General features: G+C 42.0%; 1 protein-coding gene across 14 annotated transcripts in view; it reads left to right on the forward strand.

Annotated features, from left to right (window-relative positions):
- adgrb2 (adhesion G protein-coupled receptor B2) overlaps positions 1 to 22,813 on the forward strand; it is a 203,499-nt gene that overhangs the window by 55,402 nt on the left and 125,284 nt on the right. For all 14 annotated transcript variants that reach the window (XM_042436671.1, XM_042436670.1, XM_042436672.1 and 11 more), the window contains one exon: positions 1,064 to 1,967. In XM_042436671.1, coding sequence (XP_042292605.1) covers positions 1,079 to 1,967 — 889 coding nt within the window. In that variant the 5' untranslated portion in view covers positions 1,064 to 1,078. The remainder of the gene's footprint in view (positions 1 to 1,063; positions 1,968 to 22,813) is intronic.

Genomic DNA, 22,813 nt, shown 5'->3' on the forward strand with positions numbered 1-22,813 from the left:
CAATGGATGAAGGTCAGCAATGTTCATCAACTGTCACATCAAATCATAGCCTTCTATACAATTACCCAACTGCTGTATATGTCTTATATTATGCTCTGACACAAGTCTTTGCATTCATCATCTTTTTCTTTTGTGGTAGTGTGCAATAGTTGTAAAGTTTTGCCAGATTTTTCTTGTATTACAGTGTAAAGTTGTCTATTGCTTAATTATATGTTGCAGAGAGGCTTTTGTTGAATTTCAGGGCGTAGCAATATTATAGAGAGCTGAGTGAAATTTCAGAGAAAGTTGTCTGGGTATTATGTTGTAAGGTTACTGGTACAGCCGTGCGAACATTTCCCATCTCCCACACATCCTCCTCAAACTGCATTTATGCAGAACCACTTGAAAGTCTCGGGTGATGAAGCAGACACACGGGGATGTACAAAAATGTAGTGGATATTGAAGTAGTTTCAAGCGAAATACTAAAACACTATAAATGCTTTATATGTTGGGTCTTTTTTTCAGCTGTGTGTGTGTGTGTGTGTATTATGTGAGTCAAAATCAAGCTGTTGGCGGACCCTCACTGTGTTGGTGATGGTAATAGTTTGCCAGAGCCTTGGGGAAGCTGCTCAGCGGGCGATGGTGTGTGTGTGTGTGTATGTGTGTTTGCTTATGTGTGTGCAAGTACCTGTGTGTTTTTGTGCACATATCAGCAGGAACGGGTAGAGCAGACCCCACAGTGCATGTCTCAACAGCCAAGTCATCAACCTTTTTAATCCAGCCCAGCAGGGATGTGTTTGTCTTCTTGACAGTCCACATGTTTATGTGCGCATGTGAAGAAGAACTTCATGAGAACTGCTGCCGTAAACTTGGTTGTGTTATAATCTGAGACGAGACAAATGTCTGTCCGGAAATATTTCCTACCAGACATGATTCAAGACTTGAACAGGAATATTGATGAATTCTTCTTTTTTCCATGTCATGTTGGTTCTGTCAGGTTGTCAGTGAAGATATGCCCTGATGTTTCTAATGTAGAAATCCCCTCTCTCCTCCATCCTTGTCTCTTTTCTCTCCTCCCCTGCAGGACGAATGTCATAGGATGAACACTGCTGGTGGGGTGTGTCTGTCTGTGCTGTCCTCTCTCCTGGCTGTGGTTGGGGCCCTGGCTGCCGTGTCTGCCCTCGCTCTAGCTCCTCTCTCTGCCCTGGCTGAGGCTGCCTATGGGGCTGCCAATGGCGTCCCCAGCACCGGGGCAGAGGGGGCCCCCTCGCCCATCTCCTCACCGTGCTCCAGCTTGGTAGCTGGGGTGCTCTATGGCTCTTTCTCCCTAAGGGAGCTTTTTCCCTCCAGGGCGCCGGGCTGTTCCTGGTCCCTGGAAAACCCTGATCCCACCAAGTACTCCCTCTACCTCCGCTTTACCCGCCACCCTACCATCTGTCGGACACACTCCCCCATGCTCCTCTCCCTCGACCACCACCTGGCTAATCAAAGCTGTCCCCTTCACTTACAGACGGCAGCCACCAGGGATCAGGAAGTCATTAATCTCTGTGGCAGCCAGTCCAACTCAGATGAACCTTACTCCTTCCTACAGTTTGATAAGAACTTTGTCCAACTATGTCTAACAAGACATCCAGCTGCAGATGAGCCTCAGGTATCCAAGGAATTGCTGGAGCTGAGACTAGTAGAGGTGTTACTCATTAACAACGAGAACTCCAGTCAGTTTACCTGTGGCGTGCTCTGCCGATGGTTTGAGGAGTGTTTACGAACAGGTGACCATGGAGGCCAGGAGGTTTCCAACGGCGACGGTTGCGGGATGACCCAAACAGGCTGTATCTGTCCTAATCACAACATCATGGCACCACCTATCCCGTTGCTCCCGGAGACACCTCACAGTTTCAGCAACGGTTCGCTGGTTCCCGATGACTGCTGCGTCACTGAGCTGCATTCCAATGATGCAATCGCCATAGCACCCAGAGATGTCCGACAAGGTAAGATTATGTTTCTTCTCAGATAATGCGTCTGCATTTCAGGGCTGCTTTTTTGCGATTTTCAATGCATTACACATGAGAACACATTTCTGCACTGAGAATATTACTCACGCCCTGCAACTCAAACAGTTCATTTTCATGCATTCCCTGCACCCTATACAACATAACCACCAGAAAATCCATCCAGCACATAAAGGCAGTTGTGTTAAATTCAGCTGACATTCAGTTGGTCTACTGCTATTTCTTATACTTGTCATTTTGCATTCAGTTTATTTGTATACCAAGCTTGGAGTGGCAAATAGACAAGAAAAGTTTGTCTTGTTATCCTGGCCTTTGAAATCACCTTAGGGAGTTCGAATGCTTCTGCTTAACAGAGAATTTATTATTTGAATTTTGTCTTTTGGCATGTTGGCCTTTAACTAAAAAATGAAGCAGTTCAAAGGGGGGCCTTTTAAACCTTCCATCAAAAGATTTGTAAATGTCTGTCAGAAAATTCAGCCGTCTGATCTATATTTTAGAGATTCCCCCATGTGGCCAAGAGGTGTGGTTCCAAGCACTCCGGTCTATTCATGCTGCACAATATGGTGTGTGTATGTCTGTGTGTGTGAAACCATCTGTTGACAATGTTAGGGACAAGATCAGATTGGACACTTGTGCACATACACACGCGTGCGCATGGTCGGTCATACATCAGTGGATTGACCACGAAGCAGACAATCCCTTTGCACACACGACTCATGGGAATATGTATGCATGTGTGCATCTGCATTAATCTGGTGGATTGTTCCTTTAATGTAATCAAATCAGAACAATGACATGCATGGAGATATACTATGAATCATTGTAGTATCGTGCATATAATTACATAATAATTTTCCTTTAGGTGGATCATAGGCATGTTTTCAAAATGAGCAGTAATTATTAGAACCCAGTTACTCTTATTGCAAGACTTCAACAACACTCTAACACATATACTCAGAGCTCTGGGGAGAATCTTACCTTGCTGACGGGAAGGTTATTGCTCTGCACTCAATCACTGGGGGATTTTATCATCTAATAAAGTTAGAGTGGGAGAAATGAAGGGACAGGGAAAAGAGACTGTGGTGTAGGAGGAGAGAGGAAGAAAGAGTGTTTTAACCAGTTCGACTCGGTCTGATGTACTGTTGCTTAAGACGAAAGCCAAACGGACAGCGCCGCTCTGTAAATCGATGCCAAGCTCCGGGGTGATATTAAACTTATGCCAGATACCTGGAAGCTCCGTTTGGCTTTTTTTCTGCATCTCACCTCAAAGACGCTGATGTTGAGCGCATATTGGTTAGCGGCCGGTCACTCTATGAGAGATCTCATCCCCGCTCATAGAGACCGCTGTGAACCACGGATAGCTCTTGATGAGAAGACAGCCTGGAGAAATGTGGGAAAGCTTTTCTCTACCGAACAATTCCCAGACGTCCTAATTACCCTAAAATATCGGAATTACTGTAAACCCAACATCGAGCTGTCAGAGCGAGAGCCAGAATCCTTGTTTCTCTCCTGTCCCCTATCTCCATCAACTAAAAGACAAACACGAACACCCTCGCTGAGTCAGAGACGCTTGAAAACAAAGCTGGAATGTTTGTTTTCTCCTCCCTCATCTCTGTCTTCCTCTATGTCTTCTTCACTCTAAATCTTCTCTCACGTTTTTTGACTCTGAACCCCGGCTTTCTCATTACTCACCTCTAGAAAATGCCTTCACAAAAACGTATGTATGTGCTCGCCTTTGGAATTAAATATCTATTTGTTTGGGGTGTACTCATGCACCCTAGTGATCTAAAATGCATATTACGTAATCTCAAAGTCCTCATTTTTTATTTTGGCTTGGGAATTTGTTGCATGTCATTCCGCTTTCTTTCCCACTATTTCTTATCTGCATCTACTGTCCTGCCCTTTACTTTGAAAAACACTTCACTGAAAAATAAAACACCTATATTGTTGTAAAGAAAAAAACTACCACTTTGTTATATTGATTTGCTACATATTGAACAAACTGAACAAATTGTCCTCTTCTGTTTTGGAATGTTTGCGGATGCCCTTCAACAGAATACATTCACTTCTCAAGGTCAGACTGCTTGAGACACTATTCAGCCAGGGAACTTTGCTCATTTATCCTTGAAATGCAGTGCTTTGCTTGTGGTGGAGGCTAACCATTGTTCTGATTGATCTTGGACATTTCGAATGAACAGGAAAGCGACAAAAAGAAAATAGAAAAACGGTCGCTCAAAATAACGGTTATCGTTAAACTGATGTACCAAATGTACACTGAACATCACGTCTGTCTTTCTCTCAAAAATCAATATTAACATCGTTTCACCAAGCTAGTTTTCTGACAATTATTTTAATTATCTGTAATTAATTTACACAAACAGCAATAAGCAAATAATTAGCCTTAATGGTATCTCACAGGTGTTTTAGCCTGAAAAACGGTATAGAATGTAATAAAAAGGACAACATTCAGCACAGTTTTTATCTTGTGATGGACAGTAGTCTATTACACTGACCTTCACAAAGCTCATTTCTATTATTTCTGTATTGGCAAACCCTCAGCTGGTCTCTCTGCCTGAAGCTGAGAGAGGATTTTCTTTCTTTTTTTTTTTTCATGAGCATACTGTATCTTTATTATGGACATGACAGGCACAGTGACCAAATTATACTTTGCATGGCATTAGGTGACCTGCAAGGAATCTATTTTTCATGTCTGGGTGGTATCTGTCAATAATGAAGAGTATTTAGTGCAGAAACCTGTTTGTCCTTCATCCTCTCAGTTAGAGGAGACAGAAATAGTTTTTTTTTTTTTAAAGTACACATCCTAATGAAGATTTGCTCTGTGGAGTCTTTACATTTCAATATATTTGCGATCTGTATATTTTTTTATTTTAGAAAGAGGTCTTGGGTCTTTGTCTATCAAGTCTGTGAATGTATTACTTCATGACACTGAACAGATTTAAACCACATATCTATGTAAAATACATTTAAACAAATATTATCTCATTTCCATATAAATTGAGTATTAAAGGGCAGAGTAAGCTGTATTATGCCATATAAAACAAGTTTGCTATTTTTTCCTACTTTCCTACCTAGTACAGGTGTCTCCAGTATTCCTGCTTTTATTTAGCACAAAAAGACATCATATACGCATAGTTTAACAAACTGCCAAACTCATACATAAAAATACTGCTATTACAACTGCTACTAAGAAGAAGAAGAAGAGGATGGACACGAACACATAAACTTTAAACACCCCAGTGGCCTGACAGGTTCAAGAAACGCTGATTGAATGATAGTAGAGGCAATGACCTGCAATTCAAAAACACAAACATGCAGCACATCTATGTACATTCAAGAGCGTTATGGCTGAATTCTTAACCATGTAAAATCCAGCATTTTTGTGACATCCCCACCATGATATGATGCAAGTCATAGAAACCACATGAAATCACAATTACACATGCATGCCTGCACACAAACACACACACAGGCATTCAGGTTTTGAACCTGTGAGGTGATGTGTGCCTGAATGTCAGGTCTGATAGAAAGAAAAAAAAAAAACAACCTCTGATTCCCTAGTTCTCCTGTCAATCAACAACCTACCTCCCCCCCAACAGCTCTAGACATACATCATAACTGACATGAGACGTGTTTGAAGCAAAAACAAACACACCGCTGTGTATCACCTTCTCATTTTCATTCATTTTCTTCTCCTCATCACGGTCACATTTCCATCCGTGGTGCGTTTTCACTCTCTCTCTCTCTCTCTCTCTCTCTACAAAAAAAAACCTTGGTGTTCTGTCAGCCCAAATAAACCAGTGACACAGAATTCAGCTGGTGGTTGATTTCCTGCCAAACTCTGTATGTGTTTTGCCAGAAAAAAATTACCCCACTGATTCACACACGCAGCTAGTATTTATAACTGTAAAACTATGACAATGCTCATCTTACATGTTCCTTCTGACAAAACAGAGACAGACAAACAAACAGTGAGGCTACCCTAAGCTCCTTTTACACAACTGAATAAGGTAATTCTGGATTATTCATTTTTTTTAATACATTTTTATGTGACTTTCTGAAAACAAAAGACATAAATGCCTAGAGGAGCATATACATAGAAAAAGATGGGGAAAAAATACACAACCATAGAATGAGTAAAAGGCCACAATTAAAAAGTATTAAAAGGGGTCTAATTCATAGTCCAACTAACGTTGCAGTAAAGACACAGCATGAAACACAGTATTCTCTCTACAAATACACAGTACTCTCAGGCTTTCAATTTAGAATGAGAGATAGCTTTGTTGACATTGATTGAATATTTGATGTGCAACCAGTGAAGAGTGGCTCATAGTGGGGTTTGGTTATATTAAGATACTCAGGATCAAAGCACCCACTAACCACTGTTTCAGAAAGATATAAGCACAAGATCAGAAAGAAATGCACCTGCAGTATCTGTACTGCATGATCTCTGGGATACGGGTAACTTACTATATATCCTGCTGTAGCCTGTAGTTTTATAGTATAGGGATGGATCAAAGAAAGATCAAATATATGTGCTTATGTGAGGACATAAAGGTGCCCTCCACAGCACTCCTTGCATAGTGCTGAATGTGTCACCATGATGTATGATGGATGACTTTCCCCTGGTTATAGAGAACTAAAGGGCGTAAGGGGTCCGAGCCGTGATCTGGGCCGAGATACGGAGCTCCTCGTCCTGTCGCTTCGTCAGCTCCGCCCCAGCCACCAAAAGCTTTTTATCTAATTTAAAAAAATTTCTCTTGACATCAAATTAATTTTTTACCGTGTTAGAATAAGCATCTCAACGTTATTAAACATTATGGGTTGTAAAGACAGATCGACGTCTCTTTGTGCAAGGGATATCTTTACATAGAATGCGGAGTTAACGCCATTGTTCTCAATCTCAATCTCAATCTCTCAATCATCAATCATTCACTGGAAAATTACACCATCCTCTATGTGTTGGCTCATCCATCTTGCTGCAGAAACCACCGTGGCTGTCCTTTAATTTAATTAGTTGGCTTGCACACATTAATTTGTGGCTGGAAGTGGAAGCTTTCCTCTAAAATTTGTCAGAGAAGGCTGTATGTTGGTATTTTTTCTTTTTTAAATGGCTAGCAGGTGTCCATTACGATCACATCAGGACAATTAGAAAGTCATTAGTTGTGGTCAAGAGTTTAAGCACTGTTCAGTTTTATTATTATTAATCTATGCTGCAACAATACCTCTGTCTCATTCTACGTTACCAGCGTTGGATACCCATTATAGCACAGTCTGAGGCGGCCTGATACAGAAAATAATGGACTTGATGTCACAATGTGAAGCGCAGTGATATTCCGTCTTTATTCTTCTCTATGCCGAGCAAACAAGGTGCGGTTTCAAGAGTCAGAAATGGCTGAAAGCAGAGTGTCCACTGTTTTTGTGCAGCCATGACACATTCAGGTCACAGTTTGTAATGTGCACCAGCAGTGTTTACAGATGCGGCCGAGCAAGTACCGCCACATTTGCATGTCACTGCAGTGTTTTCCTCACAGTAAGGAAGCCATTCATCACCTGGAAAGAACTTGAAACGTTCATATTTTTATATTTTTGCAAGTTTTGTGAATAAATCCCTACTCTAATCTACATAATAAAACACTCTTTACTTCTATAAATTATGGAAATATAGCATCTATGCATTTCTAATAAATTTACCAGTTTATTAGGTTTCAGATTGTCCCATAAGTAGGTCTTGTTGCCGGACACCTGCCTCAGTCTCTTGACATGCACACACACACACACACACAGAGCACAGCAATCATAATGAATTCTCATTAGCACAGACGGAGGGTGTGGATTGTGTTTCGTGTGTGAAATGAAGGAGGGATAGAGAAGAACAAAGAGAGAAGGAGGGGGAATAGAGAGAGAGAGAGAAACCTAGAGAGAGGACTGAGATTTGGCTGGGACTCTTGGGACTAGATCACCCTAGCATTCAGCAGGAGCCAGTGGTCCGTCACTCTCTCTCTCTCTCTCTCTCTCTCTCTCTCTCTCTCTCTCTCTCTCTCTCTCTCTCTCTCTCTCTCTCTCTCTCTCTCTCACACACACACACACAGCTAGCTCATCCCTTCCTCATGGAATACTATCTGATTCCTGGTAATTAGAGCAGAGAGAAGCGTGTGTTTTCTTGCGTGTGTCTTTAGCAGCATGGGTGAGAGAGGTGTTTGTTTTCACACAGTGCGGCCGTACGGCACATTCAGGTGTTTTCTTAACCTTTAACTCTACCCAACACGGAGCACACGCACACACACACATGGCGGACACATTCACATGCACGACGCACACACACTTTCGATGACCAAGAGTAATTACGTATCCGTTTTCTCTATAACGAACGAAGCAGAACTGCGTGTGCGTGTGTGAAGGACTGTCTGCTCGAGGTGGCTGTGGCAACAGGATTAGTATTCTGTGCTCATGAGCTATGGCTCTCTCTCTGAACGGGCTCAGCACTGAGCCCCTTTATGCTCTAAAAAAGGCCCTTACACACATACACACACACACACACACACACACACATTCACAGACATACGCACTTTGTCATTTATATCCCGTTTTCTCAGTTGATCTCTGTGAATCAGTATAGCTAGGTATACAGTACACTGCCTGGCCTTGGCCATATTTCAGAAGCAGCACCACACAGGCCAACTTCCTGTTGATGCTATTAAAAATGTCCTAAATCAAAATAAAGGGAAAAATATAGTGTGTATGTTCCAGGAAATAGACCTCTTTCTCCAGCTGCATTGTGTACTGGCAACATTTCAGTAGGAAACTTATGTTTTGTTTTTTTTTTCTTGCAGATGGAGAATATTTTTGCAGTAAACGCATGATTGGTTGACACCTTCATGTTCTGATGTATCAATATCAGTAGTCTTGTCTATCTGCACATTGACCCATGATGATGTATAGCTTCAGTTTTGAAGACAGAAATATAAACAAATACAGTGAGATTCTGTTAAAATGCAGTCCAGTCAGAAGTGAGTTTCAACACAAATGTTATACAGCTAGTAAGTTTAGTAGGCTAATCATGTAGATTCTTTAAATTGAACATATTATGTCTCTTGAAAAACCACATCGGAGCGCTGCAGGTGGCTTGTTTTATGCTGCACAGGCTATTAGTGAATAAAGCCTTATATCAATGGTTCCGTTGGAACTACTAATTATGCACAAATTCCGCTTTTGTAGGTTAATTATTTGTGTCATTTTTGATGCCTTGAATGCTGATGAGGCAGAAAATATAAAGTTACCTTTTTTGATGATCTAAAGGATAATTCCAGTTTATTTCCACCTGTCATATTTCCCATAAGTGCAGCCATTGTGGTTGTATGGGTCATGCTAACGTTGCACTTGCCAGCTCCATTATAGAGATTCGGGGAAAGGAGGAGTCGCTCAAAAAGACTTTGGGACAAGCTGCAGGAGCCTCTCCCAAATAAACATGACGTTTATATGAATCATTTCAAATGTTTGTCTCCGAGTCTGAATGAAAGTAAACAGAGGAACTAGCTGCCTGTAGCAGCCTTTATGGCTAACTGCATAGGGATCTACATTGTTTTGTTGGATGGTTTTTCTGAGTTTTAGAGTCTAGTGTGGATGATTTGTATCATGTACAAGAAAATTTTCAATAAATTTGTCCTATCACCCAAGTCTAACCCCTAGTTCATGTCCTGTTTTCCACTGACAGACTAGATATGGGATTACACTGCAGCACACAGCTGTTTGCCTGTGCACAGCTGTGAAATGAAAGGATCTTTTCATACAGGTGAACCGTCGCTGAGATCCCACAAACAGTTGCTGAAAATCGAATGCTTCGCTCCAAACTGCATGTCGAGGCTACGTTCACACAAAATGTCATTGTCGCCAAAACGACAAAACGGGGGGTTTGTGTCTGAAAATTAGCATGTAGTGTCATGCAAACATAAACTTAAGAAAAAACACGGTGACTTATATTCACACCAAATGTCAAACCTGTCACACAGATTTGCACGGTTGGAGTTTGACGTCGGAGTAGTTTTAAATTGTCACGCAACCAGAACTTCAGCAAACAGATACTGTACACAAACACACACACACACCCATGAAAACTCAGGCCTCTTGGGATTGTATCACATGACCGTGGGCACAGGTGCACTATGGGATGCCCGTCTATTTTCTACAGTTAATCGATCACATGAGCCACTGGAGCTTGACTAGGAGTCAGTGGGCCAGAGAGTGATATAGACTGTGAGAGTGTGTGTGTGTGCTTGTGTGTGTGTGTGGTGCAGTAATACATCTCTGTACTCCATTATTATCGAATTGCTCTACGACCACTCGAGCTGCATGAGCCTTCTGAGAAATACTGTAGCTCTGAGGCTTTTTGTCATCCCTTCATTCACACACACACACACACACATTGTATGCACTGTCACACATACACACACACATAGTCTCCCATAGCGGGTAGGCAGAGGGGGGTCTCTAGAGGTTAGCTAATTTGGCCCACTGGTGCCATAACCACATCTCCCTCGCTTCACTTCATCTCCTCTCGCTCACATGTTGCTCCAAACTTCATCTCTCCCCCTAAAATATCCTGCTCACAATTCTACTCGGTCTTCGCTGCTGCTCGCCTCTTAACATCATACAACTTTCATTAGGTGCAGACAGAGTGATGGGTCTAATTCAGAAGCAACCTTTGCCCCTCATCCTATCCCCTCAACCACTTAAATCTCATGGGATCTGAAAGAGGTTGGAGCAAGGGAACGGATATTCACTTCACTGTACTGTGGTCTATATATATCTATCTCTATCTCCCTCTCTCTCTCTATATATATATATGCTTGTGTGATCTACAGTATATTTCTTTCTCTTAGTAACCTTCAAATTTTGAGGTTACCTTAAGAAAGGACAGTGTAAACAATGTGTTGTATAACTGTGATTAACATGGTTGTTCATAATTAAACAAGTCATGCAGTTCTTCACTATGCTATGTTTTATTCTCCACATGATTTCAGCTATTTTGCTGTCATCAGGGTGGTAACCGAAGATGTTTCTGGTTTCTTTACATACAGTCTTTTAATGAGTCATATTAAAACTGCCAATGGTTAATAGTCATTAACCATTGGCAGTTTAAGATAAAATATATTATTTTGTATAAAACAGATTGAAAAGTTGGAAGGTCTTCTCTGATAAAGTCACAAGACTAATTGATGGACTGTGTAAAAAGAAACAGAAATTAACCTCAGCTATTACCTGGATGAAGGAGAGAGAACATGTAATGGTGCATGGTACATTGGAAAGGAGTTGTGTGAATTGCATGGTGCGTAACATTACAGCCTAACAAATCTGCATTTTCCTTCCTCATAAAACAAAGCCAATTTTTTTTCTAACCTTGTGTTAACGGCATATTTGCCAGCTAGCAGTCATCTTCTTCTCTGACTTTTGTCGGTGCATCGCTACATTTCTTGATTCACCGCAGACAAACTGTGGATTACTGTGGTGCCTGTGCGTGAACACGTGCGTCTTCGTGCACATTCTAGTAGAGCATGAGATGCAAATAAAGTTGAGACTAGCTAATGAAAAAATTGCACACATTCCACAGACCACCTTTAAAAATCCAGGATTTCATTCTCTGACTCTCTAAATTATAACTGATATAAAACATGATATCGGGGCAATTTTGTTTGATTTTTATTTGTGAGTAAGAGTTTGCTCATTATTTACTCCTGGTCAATAGTGTCAGACTGATGGAACGGATCTGAAGCTGTTGAATAAGCTTAAATGAATATTTATTTATGCTGGTGCCATTTTGTCTTAGTTGAGCTCACCCACCCACCTTTTAATTTACTACTACTGTATATCTATTGATCTGTTTGTTACAACTATGAATCCATTATCCACTGATAAACAGCAGTCTCGTTACAAACATCCACTGTAGAGTCAGTGACTGCCCATGTGAATGAGTTTTCTGCCTTTGTGCATGTGAGCTCATACATTTATGCAGTAAAACAAAGTGAAAGTAACAACATCTGACTCCACAAGTTTTCAGAGTCATTTCTAAACACAGTAAATGGCATGCGAGCTACTGTATAGATTGACCATTTTTGAGTGCATATGGTTCAGTTATGATGCAGCGGTCGGAGTACGACGCTGTGACCCGTGAGGTAAACAACCGGCCACCTGAGCCCGCAAAAGACTTTGCGGCGTGCTACGTGCTTCTGTGTGAGCGCCATAAAGTATGTGCGCATCCACGACCGTATGTGCAGGCATGTGCGAAGATGATCTAACTTGCCGAGCCATCAGAAAGATTTACAGCGGCAGTATAATTACCTCTTGGTACAGTACAGTGATTTAGCATGCGTGGGACCTGTCACCTCTGAGGTGGAATGATACTGAAAGCACCATAGCAGCTGACAACCAGTGGTTATCTAATACTATTCTGAAGGTGCTATAGGCACTGCCTCTATCCATTTCCAGAAGTGAGCTGATGGTATTGTCACCAAGAGAGACATACTGAGACAGACAGAAGGAGGTTATTGATCCCAAGCAGCAAGGGGTATGACAGATGGCCTGCCATTATGTTAATGCGTTTTTTTTTTTTTTTACATCACAGTATCAAGACAAGATGCATTTTCATGCTGTTGCTGCATTGCGTTGAATTCCAATGCACGGGGCTGTATGTTAATGTAGTCCTGAGCGCTCTCCATGTTCGAATACAAGCTTGATACATGATAGAGTCATGCGTACTTTCTGGCTGTCACCCACACCTCATCTTTTACCAGTAAGATGTCCTTCACGATAAGTGTCACAGGGACACTCTTCTCCCTGAAATGTCTCCTCTGGGGAACTCATTTGTGTTCATCTGGCTTGACGTGAGGGGAATCTGTTTGCCAGACACAGCCTTACATGATAGACAGGGCTATTTATCCTAATACAGGGAGGGGAACACACTCACAATACGCTTACATACCCATGTACATATTCACACGGACACACATTCATGAGAGTTACTCATTCATGCAAGCCGCTGCAATAAAACATGTGTGTTTCACATGCAAGTTTATTAAAAAAAAACACCTCCAGCCATGAAGTATAAAGATGTTCTTGTTCTCTGCTGTTTGTTTGTTAGGAGCCGGTCACTTGGGTGCTCCCACATTCACTCTACAAGCAGCTGTACTCAATACAAACACCCCCACGAACGCCACAGCAGAGCATAACCGCATGTGCCCGTGTGTCTGTGTGTGCACATATGGCTTTATGCCCTGTGTGTTTGTGTGTGTGTGCATATGCGTGAGCCTACATTGCGTGCCAGTGTGCGTTTGTGTCCAATACCTCCATTGTGTAACGTGACGAGCGGGAGGGGAATTTAAAGAAATGTGGTCTCTTTCCTGAGGCTGGGTCTCACTGGGTAGTGATGACACCCCTTGAAATACATGCATGGATACACACACACACACACACCCAAATAAGTACATAGAGTATAAACAGACACACAAGCTTGCAACAGAGATGGAGACGTAATTGTTACAGCGAGAGAGTCTGGCGACACAGTGCAGAAAGAACACAATAGCCTGGCATAGAGGTGGACACGTGTGTATATGTGTGTGTGTGTGTCGCTGACATGTGACAGCTGCCGCTTCCGGTGAATACAGTGAACCCCCCCCCACCCTCCACCAACCGTCATAGACAAATGGATGTGTAATGCTGACCACTGTGTGACAGTCACTCGTGCCCTTGCTAAGTCAAAGTAACTTTAAAACAAGTGTGACTAGCTCTTCTCTCTCTCCCTCTGCCTCTCGCTCTCTTTTTGTCAGCGCGCATTAGCATCAGCAGCCGGTGTGTGGCAATTAAATATATCCCTGGGCAACGAGGCCCTATTTAGAAATCATTACAAGACAAGGAAATCTTGCCCCACGAGTTTAGCAAAAACACATGGGAAACTGTGTGTGTGTGTGTGTGTGTGTGTGTGTGTGTGTGGGTGGGCGCTTGTGTGTGTGTTCTTTACCTTCACCATCCGTCATTCTATTCCACTCATCCATGGCTCTTTGCTTCCGAGATAACTCTTCCCGTCAGACAGTCTCCAGCAGTGCTGCGAAACCTCCCCTTCCTCCCTCCCTCCCTCCTTCCAGCCCTCCCTTCTTCTCCTTCCCTGCATGCAGACTATAGAGGTGATATCATCTGCATGGGAGTCTAATGGACCAGTGGGGCAACACCATGGTCAACTACATATTTGGTGTGTGTGTGTGTGTGTGTGTGTGTATGTGTGAAGGAGCTGGAAAAAATAGATGCCAGGGTGTGGCAGTTTAAGGAGCGCTCAATCGTGTTTTTATATTCTCCTCACCGATGTCCTTGACTGGAAGCTGTGTGTGCCTGTGTGTGTGTGTGTGTGCCTGTGTGTGTCTGGTGTTGTTTTGTATGCGTGTGTGTGTGTGTGTGTGTCTCTGCAATGTTTAGGATTATTGGGATTAGTGACCTCTCACATGGAGACATTTTTATTGTCAAATCGGTTTCCTCCTGTTTCTACTACAGTATCTACTGTATTCTGATCGATCTTTTTTTAATCATTTCTTTGTGAAGCACATTAGATTGAAATATTGCATTAAAAAAATAAAAGTATATAAAGGATTTTTATTTGATTTTATAGACTATTTAGCATGAATGGATTCAGTGTAAGAGTATATTAAGAAAGAAACAAAAAGAACAAAAGAAAGAAATCAAAAGTCGCCAAAATCGCCAGTTTGCCTCCAATTACAGACTTTTCCATTAGAGAGAGGTTGCGCTGATTCAGAGGTTTCTCTTTTTGCACTTCAAATAAACATGTTACGCTTAATTGTCTGAGCAACTTTGAATAATGATCCCATTAGGCTTTTTTTTTAAAAATAATTATGCATCAACCATTAGTGTTTTATTGCTTTTTTTTTTTAGGACGATATAATAATCTGCATATCAAATGTGATGTTTGGAGGAGTGAACTTAATCACTAACAATTCTCCCTAATATGTGAGCCAATGTGCATGCTATCATGCAAATGAAGAGAACTTTAATCTAATACACAACAAAGAGAGAGAGATATTCAGAAAGTTAAGGAGGCAACAAATAATTCATATATTGTGCTCAAAGCCTTTCCAGGCACTGATTGAAGAATACTATAAAAACTGATGATACATGTGAAGCCATTAATATATAAATAACAGGACAAATAAGTGGATAGGAAAAAAAAAAAAAAAGAAAATCACCTTGCCTTTTTTGTTCTGCAGGGGACATAAAGCGAGGTATGCTTCCTTGGTCTTGCAGGAAATAAATGCGCTTGGGATTTATCGACACAGTGGCTGTTATAAGCCTACTGTCACACTCCAGCAGTTACCCATGGCGGATTTAAGACTCAGGGAAGAAGAAACACTCTTAGTCTCCATCTCGGTCTCGTTTCCTTTTCTTTCGTACCCTGCTGCAAGTATTTTTTTTTTTTTTTTTTTTTTTTTTTTTTGCCACTGCAGCCAATTCTCTTTCAAATGTGGTCAAGTGGAACTGGATGGGCATTTTGGAACGCAAATTTTGTTCAAGTTCCTCAATGGAAGCATCTACATCTGTGGCCAACCCCCTCACCCCCCCCCCCCCTCTCATCCTGACCTATAATTTCTGTTGATGGCAACACACTTGGCACAGAGCCACGCTTCCTGTCTGCCCCTCTGTTTGTCCCATGTGCACAGCTGCCTTGAAATTGCGTTTTGTTTATACGATGATAAAATATTCATAGAGAAAAATAGCTGTAGAAACTGTCCATATAATCCCCCATAAACTGATATCTAAATCCATCACACACACACACACACACACACACACACACACACACGTGCACACAGAAACACCTGCATACCCGCGCAATGAGAGATGACACCTTCAAGGGCACAACGAAATGAATGACAGCGTCATCCGCATGTGTCTGTCTTGAGTGCCAAACATCTTGCCCATGCAGCAACAGATACGCGCACGCACAAACTTGGGCACAGATGCCTATATAAATAACGTGCATGTACGTGCACACACGCACACACACACACACACATGCTCCCAGACGAATGCTGCGGTTTGGGAGTCAGTATCGATCGGCACTTGTCAGCATGTCCTCTATAACAAGCACTGTCCCCGAAAGCACTGCAGCAAGCCTGTCAGGGAGAGAGACAGAGAAAAATAGTGGCATAGAGAGAGGGCGGTGGACGGGAGGTGGTTGGGGGGGTGCTGGGGGGGGGGGGATGTGGTGTACCTGTGTAGGCAGAATAACAGGCTGACAGGTATATGTGAGTGACCGTATATTAACCAACAAACATTACACAGAGAGCATCATCCAGAGATGGGCCGCTAGTGTCTTTACCCAGACTGCATCGCCATGAGGCAAAGCATCCTAATTTGTTCAAGATTTTTACTGTGTTTTTTTTTTTTTTTTTCCTCTGCAAAGCCTGCTTGAAGATTATGAGCAAGGGCAGAGTGGCTGGGACCGAAGCTCAAGCCTGATGATAATGATGAAGTATCTAGCCACCCGGCTAACGAGAGCCCGGATCTGCCCTGAGTCTGCCTGCTATGCAAATTTCTCTCGCACCAGCAATGAATCAAAGGCGTAGCAAACCAATGTTTCTTTTCGCAGCACTTTAGCAAAGCCATCATTCACAAAGGACACACCAAAGGCACACACATACACACGCACACACACACTCTAGGAACAAGCACGCGCGTGTACTTACACACGCAGGAAGAGGAGGATACACTTATTCAAGCACTATAGCACATCAAACCACTTTTTAATGCTCGGAAAAAAAATGCTAAAAACAATGCTAATTCTTATTCGAGTTCATTGAATTCATGCACACGAGTCTGTGCGTGCGTGCGCGTCTTTCTGTTGTTGTGACACCGCAGAGCACAATGGCCTCTAACACTGAGTCGACAATAACAAGGCTCCGGAGACAAATTCTTCTAAGTTGATGTTCTTGGCAGAGAAACACAGCGACATGAGACAGATCTTTTCTCTCCCTATTGCCGTCTTTGACCTCACGGCACCCCAGTGTTCCCGCGGCATGGATTTTTAATGCTCAACAAATAAGTGTGTCTTTGTTGCCAAGATGAAAAGTGAGGCATCTCAGAGGTAAGTCTTTAATTGATGGATGGAGTCATAAGCGCGCGCACAGATGCAAGCAAATACAGAGGCATTTCTTCGTCACTATATGTCCTTCATTTCTCTCTTTCTCTTCCTCTGCTTCTCTGTGTGTGTGTCTCTCTCTCTCTCTCTCTTTTTCAGTCCTCTCATTATCTTGCTGCTCTGTCAGGCCTGTAGGTTTGCCTCTGGGGTGTTGAACTGGCAGAAGTAACAGTATGACAGTAATTTGCTGGAATGGAAGGTTAGACGGGCTCGCCTTGCGTTTTAAAAGGTGTCGTGCAGACCAAACTGCAGACCTTTGACACCACAATTAATTTTGCAACACATGTAGAGGAGTTTTTCTTTTTTTTCTAGCTGAATTTATGTCTTAATTGGGTGTTTACATAGGGATATTACACTCATTTATGCTTGCAAACATTTTTTTTTTTTAAAAAAAAAGCTCATATTAATGCGTATTTAAGCAATAGATTATTACATCTGTAAATGCACAAAAGCAACAAGCATCTACACGCATGTCATACAAGCACACACACACATACAAACAGACGGTGACAGGCTTTTAAGCCTTTGTCAGATTAATAGCCACTTTCTCTCTGTGGTCAATAAATGCTTCAGGGAGTTCCCTAAAGGCTGCAGGATAGCTCCCTGTGTGTGTGTGTGATTGTGTGTGTGTGTGTGTATTTTCGGTGTGAGCATCTAACAGGCCTCATGGGTCAACCTGTCACCACAAAGATGGCTAAGCAGTTGGTTGACCAGCGGGAAATCAATGTAAGGTGATGAGGCTACTCTGTGTGTGTGTGTGTGTGTGTGTGTGTTTGTCAGTGTGTTTGTATGTGTACCTGTGCTGTTGTGTGTCCTTTGTGTATAACCTTCATTTAGACGGAGAAAAATACCCAAATAAAAGAAACTTTTTACTGAGGTGATGGTGATAAATTGATTTCATTCAACAGTTTAAGCTTTAAGGGACAAAGGGTGGTCATAAAAATGTCAATTACAGAAAAAGAGCTTCTTGCTTCACAGATATTCAACCACATTCTTTGCAACTGCATATTGCGGCACACTGTAGACGCTCATTAGCAGAGAAAACTTGGATCCAGATGTCACGATGTGGAGGTGGGAAGACAGTACGGAGCTAAGGGACTTTTTCCGCAAGTCAGACCCACAGGATTTAGCTTCATTCTTTGGGCTGAGGGTAGTGGGCCTGCGGGGGGTCAGGGTGGGTTTCGAGGCATGATGCGACTCAGGCTGGAGATTATAAGACCGGGAAGCACTGGAGCTGCTCTGCTTTCCCTTGCTCTAGGGGGGAAAGGGGGCGGGGAGCTATAGCTCGCTTCTCCGCTAGTGAACCCGGCTTGTTTAAACGAGCCCCAGTGGTCCTCATTACCCTTTCCCTGGGCTCACGCTCACGCTCACAGATGCAGTCGCACACATCCGTGAACGTACAGCAGCACTCGTGGATACAAGGAGAAGGAGCACTTGCATGCACACAGCTGCCGGCTTTGATGATGTGTTACAGAGCTGGACACCAGTTTACGATGGTTTGCCTGGACAGCTGTCCTGTCCCTCATCAACCCCTTGGCTTAAGGGGTCGTTACCGCAATGATGGGTCTAATGAGGCTTGGACCCCCCTGGGGTTGACCCACCAACAGTCCAGAAAACAAAGCATTTCAAAACTGATTTGAAGTTCACGTTGATCCCAAAATGTCATCATATCTCCATTGATAAAAGTACAAAAAAACAACTCTTGAGTGCACTTACTCAGCCATGTTAATTGTGCATGATTTCTAATGCAATTTGTGTGTTTTTTTTAATGCAACTGTCACTACAGTACATTCACTATTTCAAGTACTTAAGTGCAGCTATTTGAGCTCTTTACACCCTCCACCTCCAGTACATTTAATCACTGCTTTAGATGAGTTCAGTTAAGAGTACACTCCCTTGTGTTCAATCTGTTCTTCCATTTCTGCCTTTTCTCTCAATGTTTTCCATCATGCGTCCGTCCTCATATACACACCATCTACATACAAACACACACATGTGGACAGTCCTCCTATGGGAAGAGGAAAGAAGGCACCGAAAGCACGACTTGTTCCGTCTTCAAGCTTATCTTCCTTTCCATTTGTCTCTGTGATTTCATTTCAATTATGATCTCCTGCTCCAGCAGATACCACCTATGGAGCTGGAGATAGCCTTGGCGTTATATTGCCTGTATGTGCTTGTCAGTGTGGGTGTGTGTTTTTGTGTGTCATATCGAGTGCTGTTTGAAGCGATGAAGCGAAGTTGTGGTGCTGGGTTCAGTGAAACAACGATATAAGGCAACAGTGGTCCTTGAATGTTCCTGTATGTTGCAGCACCCTGCAGCCAATGAGGTTTTCTTAAAGAAACAAGTGATTGAAACGCTTCTTCTGGTGCACTCAAACACATGCTTGATCATATATATCACATTCTCTTTTTTCCTGTTCAGATAAGTTGAAAAAGCTCAGGTTCAACAAGGCAACTAAAAAAACCTTTCGTCTATGGCTTTAAGATGTTTTATTTCTCTATAACTTCTCTATAACAGCCCAGAACGGACTGTGTAGCTCTCTTAACAGAAAGCTTTTTCTTTTTCTTTGTGGCAAAAGGGGCTCAATGTTGTTAGATGCTTTCTGGTGTGTGTGATCTCTCCAAGATGTCACGGACATGGATGACCTTCTATGGCAGAGCTTTACACAGATGCCCCCTGGTCATGCTTTCCATCAGGAAACTGCAAAAAAAAAAAAAAAAGAGTCCAACTCTCTGGGGAGTCAACCAAAAAGCCATCGTGTGGCAAAGTTAATCAATGTGACTATTGGCTTGAAGTAATCAAGTGATTAATCAGTGTGACATTCAGCTGATGCGGGAAACTGCGGAGAAGGACTTATGGAAACTGAAGGAGAGGGAAAAGATAGGCGGAATAGAGAGTGGTAGAATCACATGAGAAAGCCAGTAAACAGCAAATAAACACAACAAAAAGTCGTCGGGAATTCAGGAGGATTGGAACCTTGCTCTCAAATAAGAAAGAAATACCTACATAACAACAATCCAGAAAAAGAAGGTGAACAAGAAGGAAAAATAAGAGCTCTAATCAATCTGACCTTAAAAAACAGACAGTCCATTGTGTTTGTTCCAAGTAGCGAACTGTTTCTTGGTCCTTGGCTAAAACGAGGAGCAAAAAAAAAAAACAGCAACAAAACGTCTTCCAAACACACGCATATCTGGCAATCACGAGCAAAAGACGGATGTTGATGTTGAAGGAAGGGCGAGTGGAGGCTACAGAATGCAATGTGACAAGACAGATAGACTCTCCTTTTACTTGAGCTAGTGGTGTGAATTTTCATGAGATGATGCAAATATGTTGATGGAACATCAAAACACACATTCAGCTTCACACTGCCTGTTCTCCTACTGCAACGGCAGTAGTTTAGTTTAGTTTCAGTACTGCCAGAAAAATACTGCAGGACATTATGTCCATGTTATGTTTTTCTGTTTATTTTGTCCGGCATTTTTTTGACCTCATTTCATTCATTCATTTTGTGGTTAACAGTAGACTTTGAAGTGTTGTGTCAGAGTCGTCTGCTGTATGGTTTTCTCTCTCATTTATTGGTTATTATATCCTGTGTTGGTTATTCTAGTCTCTTCAAGAAAATAGCAAGACTTCCTTCACACAAATATCACACTGGAACCACAAAGGTATTCCAGTTCAAACTTGAAAGGGTATCAAACAGCTTGCAGTGTGCTTTGATTTGCCTAAAATCTCTTGCTAAATGAAATATTTTTTTTTTTGCAATTTGCTGCGATTTTAGTCACTGCATCACCCCCTTTGATCTAGCCGGATGAAAAAAAGGCATACAAGACAGTGCTTTTATTTGTGCCGTGTAACAAACTAGTCTCATCTACATGCCTCATGACAATCATGGGGGAAAGTTCATTGTTCCAGCATTTGGAAAGTACGACACAGCGAGGCAAGCTGAGGCAGAAATGAAGGACAGGAGAGGAGGAGGAGGAGGAGGTGAAGACAGGATAGAGTAAGTGATAATATCACTCAGTAGCACCTAGCATTTCCACTTTCACCGAGGTACGTCTGTTGAAGGGAGGATGAGGGAAGACAGGAAGAGAGTGATTGAGGGGGTAAGGGGTTAAAGAAGACGAGGAGCGGGTCAAGCGGGCTGATGGGTACCAGGAGCCAGAGAGAGAGAGAGTCATGAAAGTGAGAAAGCCACGGTTGTGACAGAGATACTGGATGTGTAGGAAGCAGGTGCGAGAGTGACTGATAGTGACAGGGAGATGGTGTGGTTAGGGTGGCACATTTATGCCTGGAAGAGACAGGAGTGTGATGGCTGACGGTTTATTCTTGTTATTTTTTTTTTTGAAGTGAAGTCATGAAGGAGAAGGAAGGGCATTAGACGATGGAGATGGAGAGGTACACCCTTTGTGCTCGGAGCGGTAGATCCCTTTCTTACCTATGTAAAGGCCAACCAAGTGACTCTTTATCAGCAAATATCTATCTGAAAACAGAGCCTTGGTGATGTCATATCAAAGCCTATTCATGGATATTGCCAGAGAAAAGAAAAAATGCTGTGGCTCATTTCATTAATTTCAGATTTGTTGAGATATTCAGCATCCCAGTACTTACGAACAACTAACCTGATACATGAAATTCAAAATAAATAAACTCATATAGGGGAAAAATTCCCAAGCACTAGTCACTGTATTTTTGTTATTGAATTAAAAAATGTACATATGTAACATAAATGTATATAAAAAATGAATGTACAGACAATAAAAAACCCCTTTTATTACAAAAAATAATTCATACATTCTACAGCACATGATTATGCAGCTCAGTGAGTTGCGGATGGCACTCATACTGCAGGGTTAGGGGTTTGTCTCCCACTGGGAGATGCTGAAAATGTCTTATGGGCCCACCAGGCACACTAAAGGAAAGGAAAACACTATAAATTTCAGTAGGTTGCTAGTGCTGCGCTATAAGCCTCATTCCCACCAGACTCCTGAATGCTCCAAAAAATATATGTTTTGTTACTGTATATTGTAAAGCACTTCATATCAAAGTGTCCACCAAAATATAAAGACTGTCCTCCAAAGAAAATAAAAAAAAAAAACAGAATCAGTTCTTCAAGTACAAACCTCTCAGGTATAGATGGACACAAATCATTATTTCAAGTATTTCTTTTTTATATCTTCAAACATGTCTGGAGGGGATCTTTAAATCATAGACAGCCAAAGGTAAAGAGATGAAATGTAGCATTTAAACAGTAAATCTTACCTCTTGTCAATGTTAGGTTGATATTTTCTTCAACCAATAGATTTCTTGCTTGCTGTAATTGTTCCTTCTGTCCATAATGGCATTAAAGAGAGTGATTAGTGATTTCCTCCCAAAACCTGATATATTTTCATCATGTTAAAGCTCTTATGGGTAACATTTCAGCAAATCATTTCTTTCTTCACTAATTGTTTCTTAAACCGAATGAATGTAAGTCCAAAATTACATTCCTGATGAGTTTACGCTGCCGGTTTCTGGGTGTCATTGTCTCGCTGGATATTTTGCTTTCTTTGGCAGCTGCTCGTTTTTCACGTTTATCTGCTGCTTTCACTGGGCAGATAGTCTGCAGCTTGCTGT

The sequence above is a fragment of the Thunnus maccoyii genome, chromosome 15 (genome assembly GCF_910596095.1).
Source record: "Thunnus maccoyii chromosome 15, fThuMac1.1, whole genome shotgun sequence".
NCBI classification, from domain to species: domain Eukaryota; kingdom Metazoa; phylum Chordata; class Actinopteri; order Scombriformes; family Scombridae; genus Thunnus; species Thunnus maccoyii.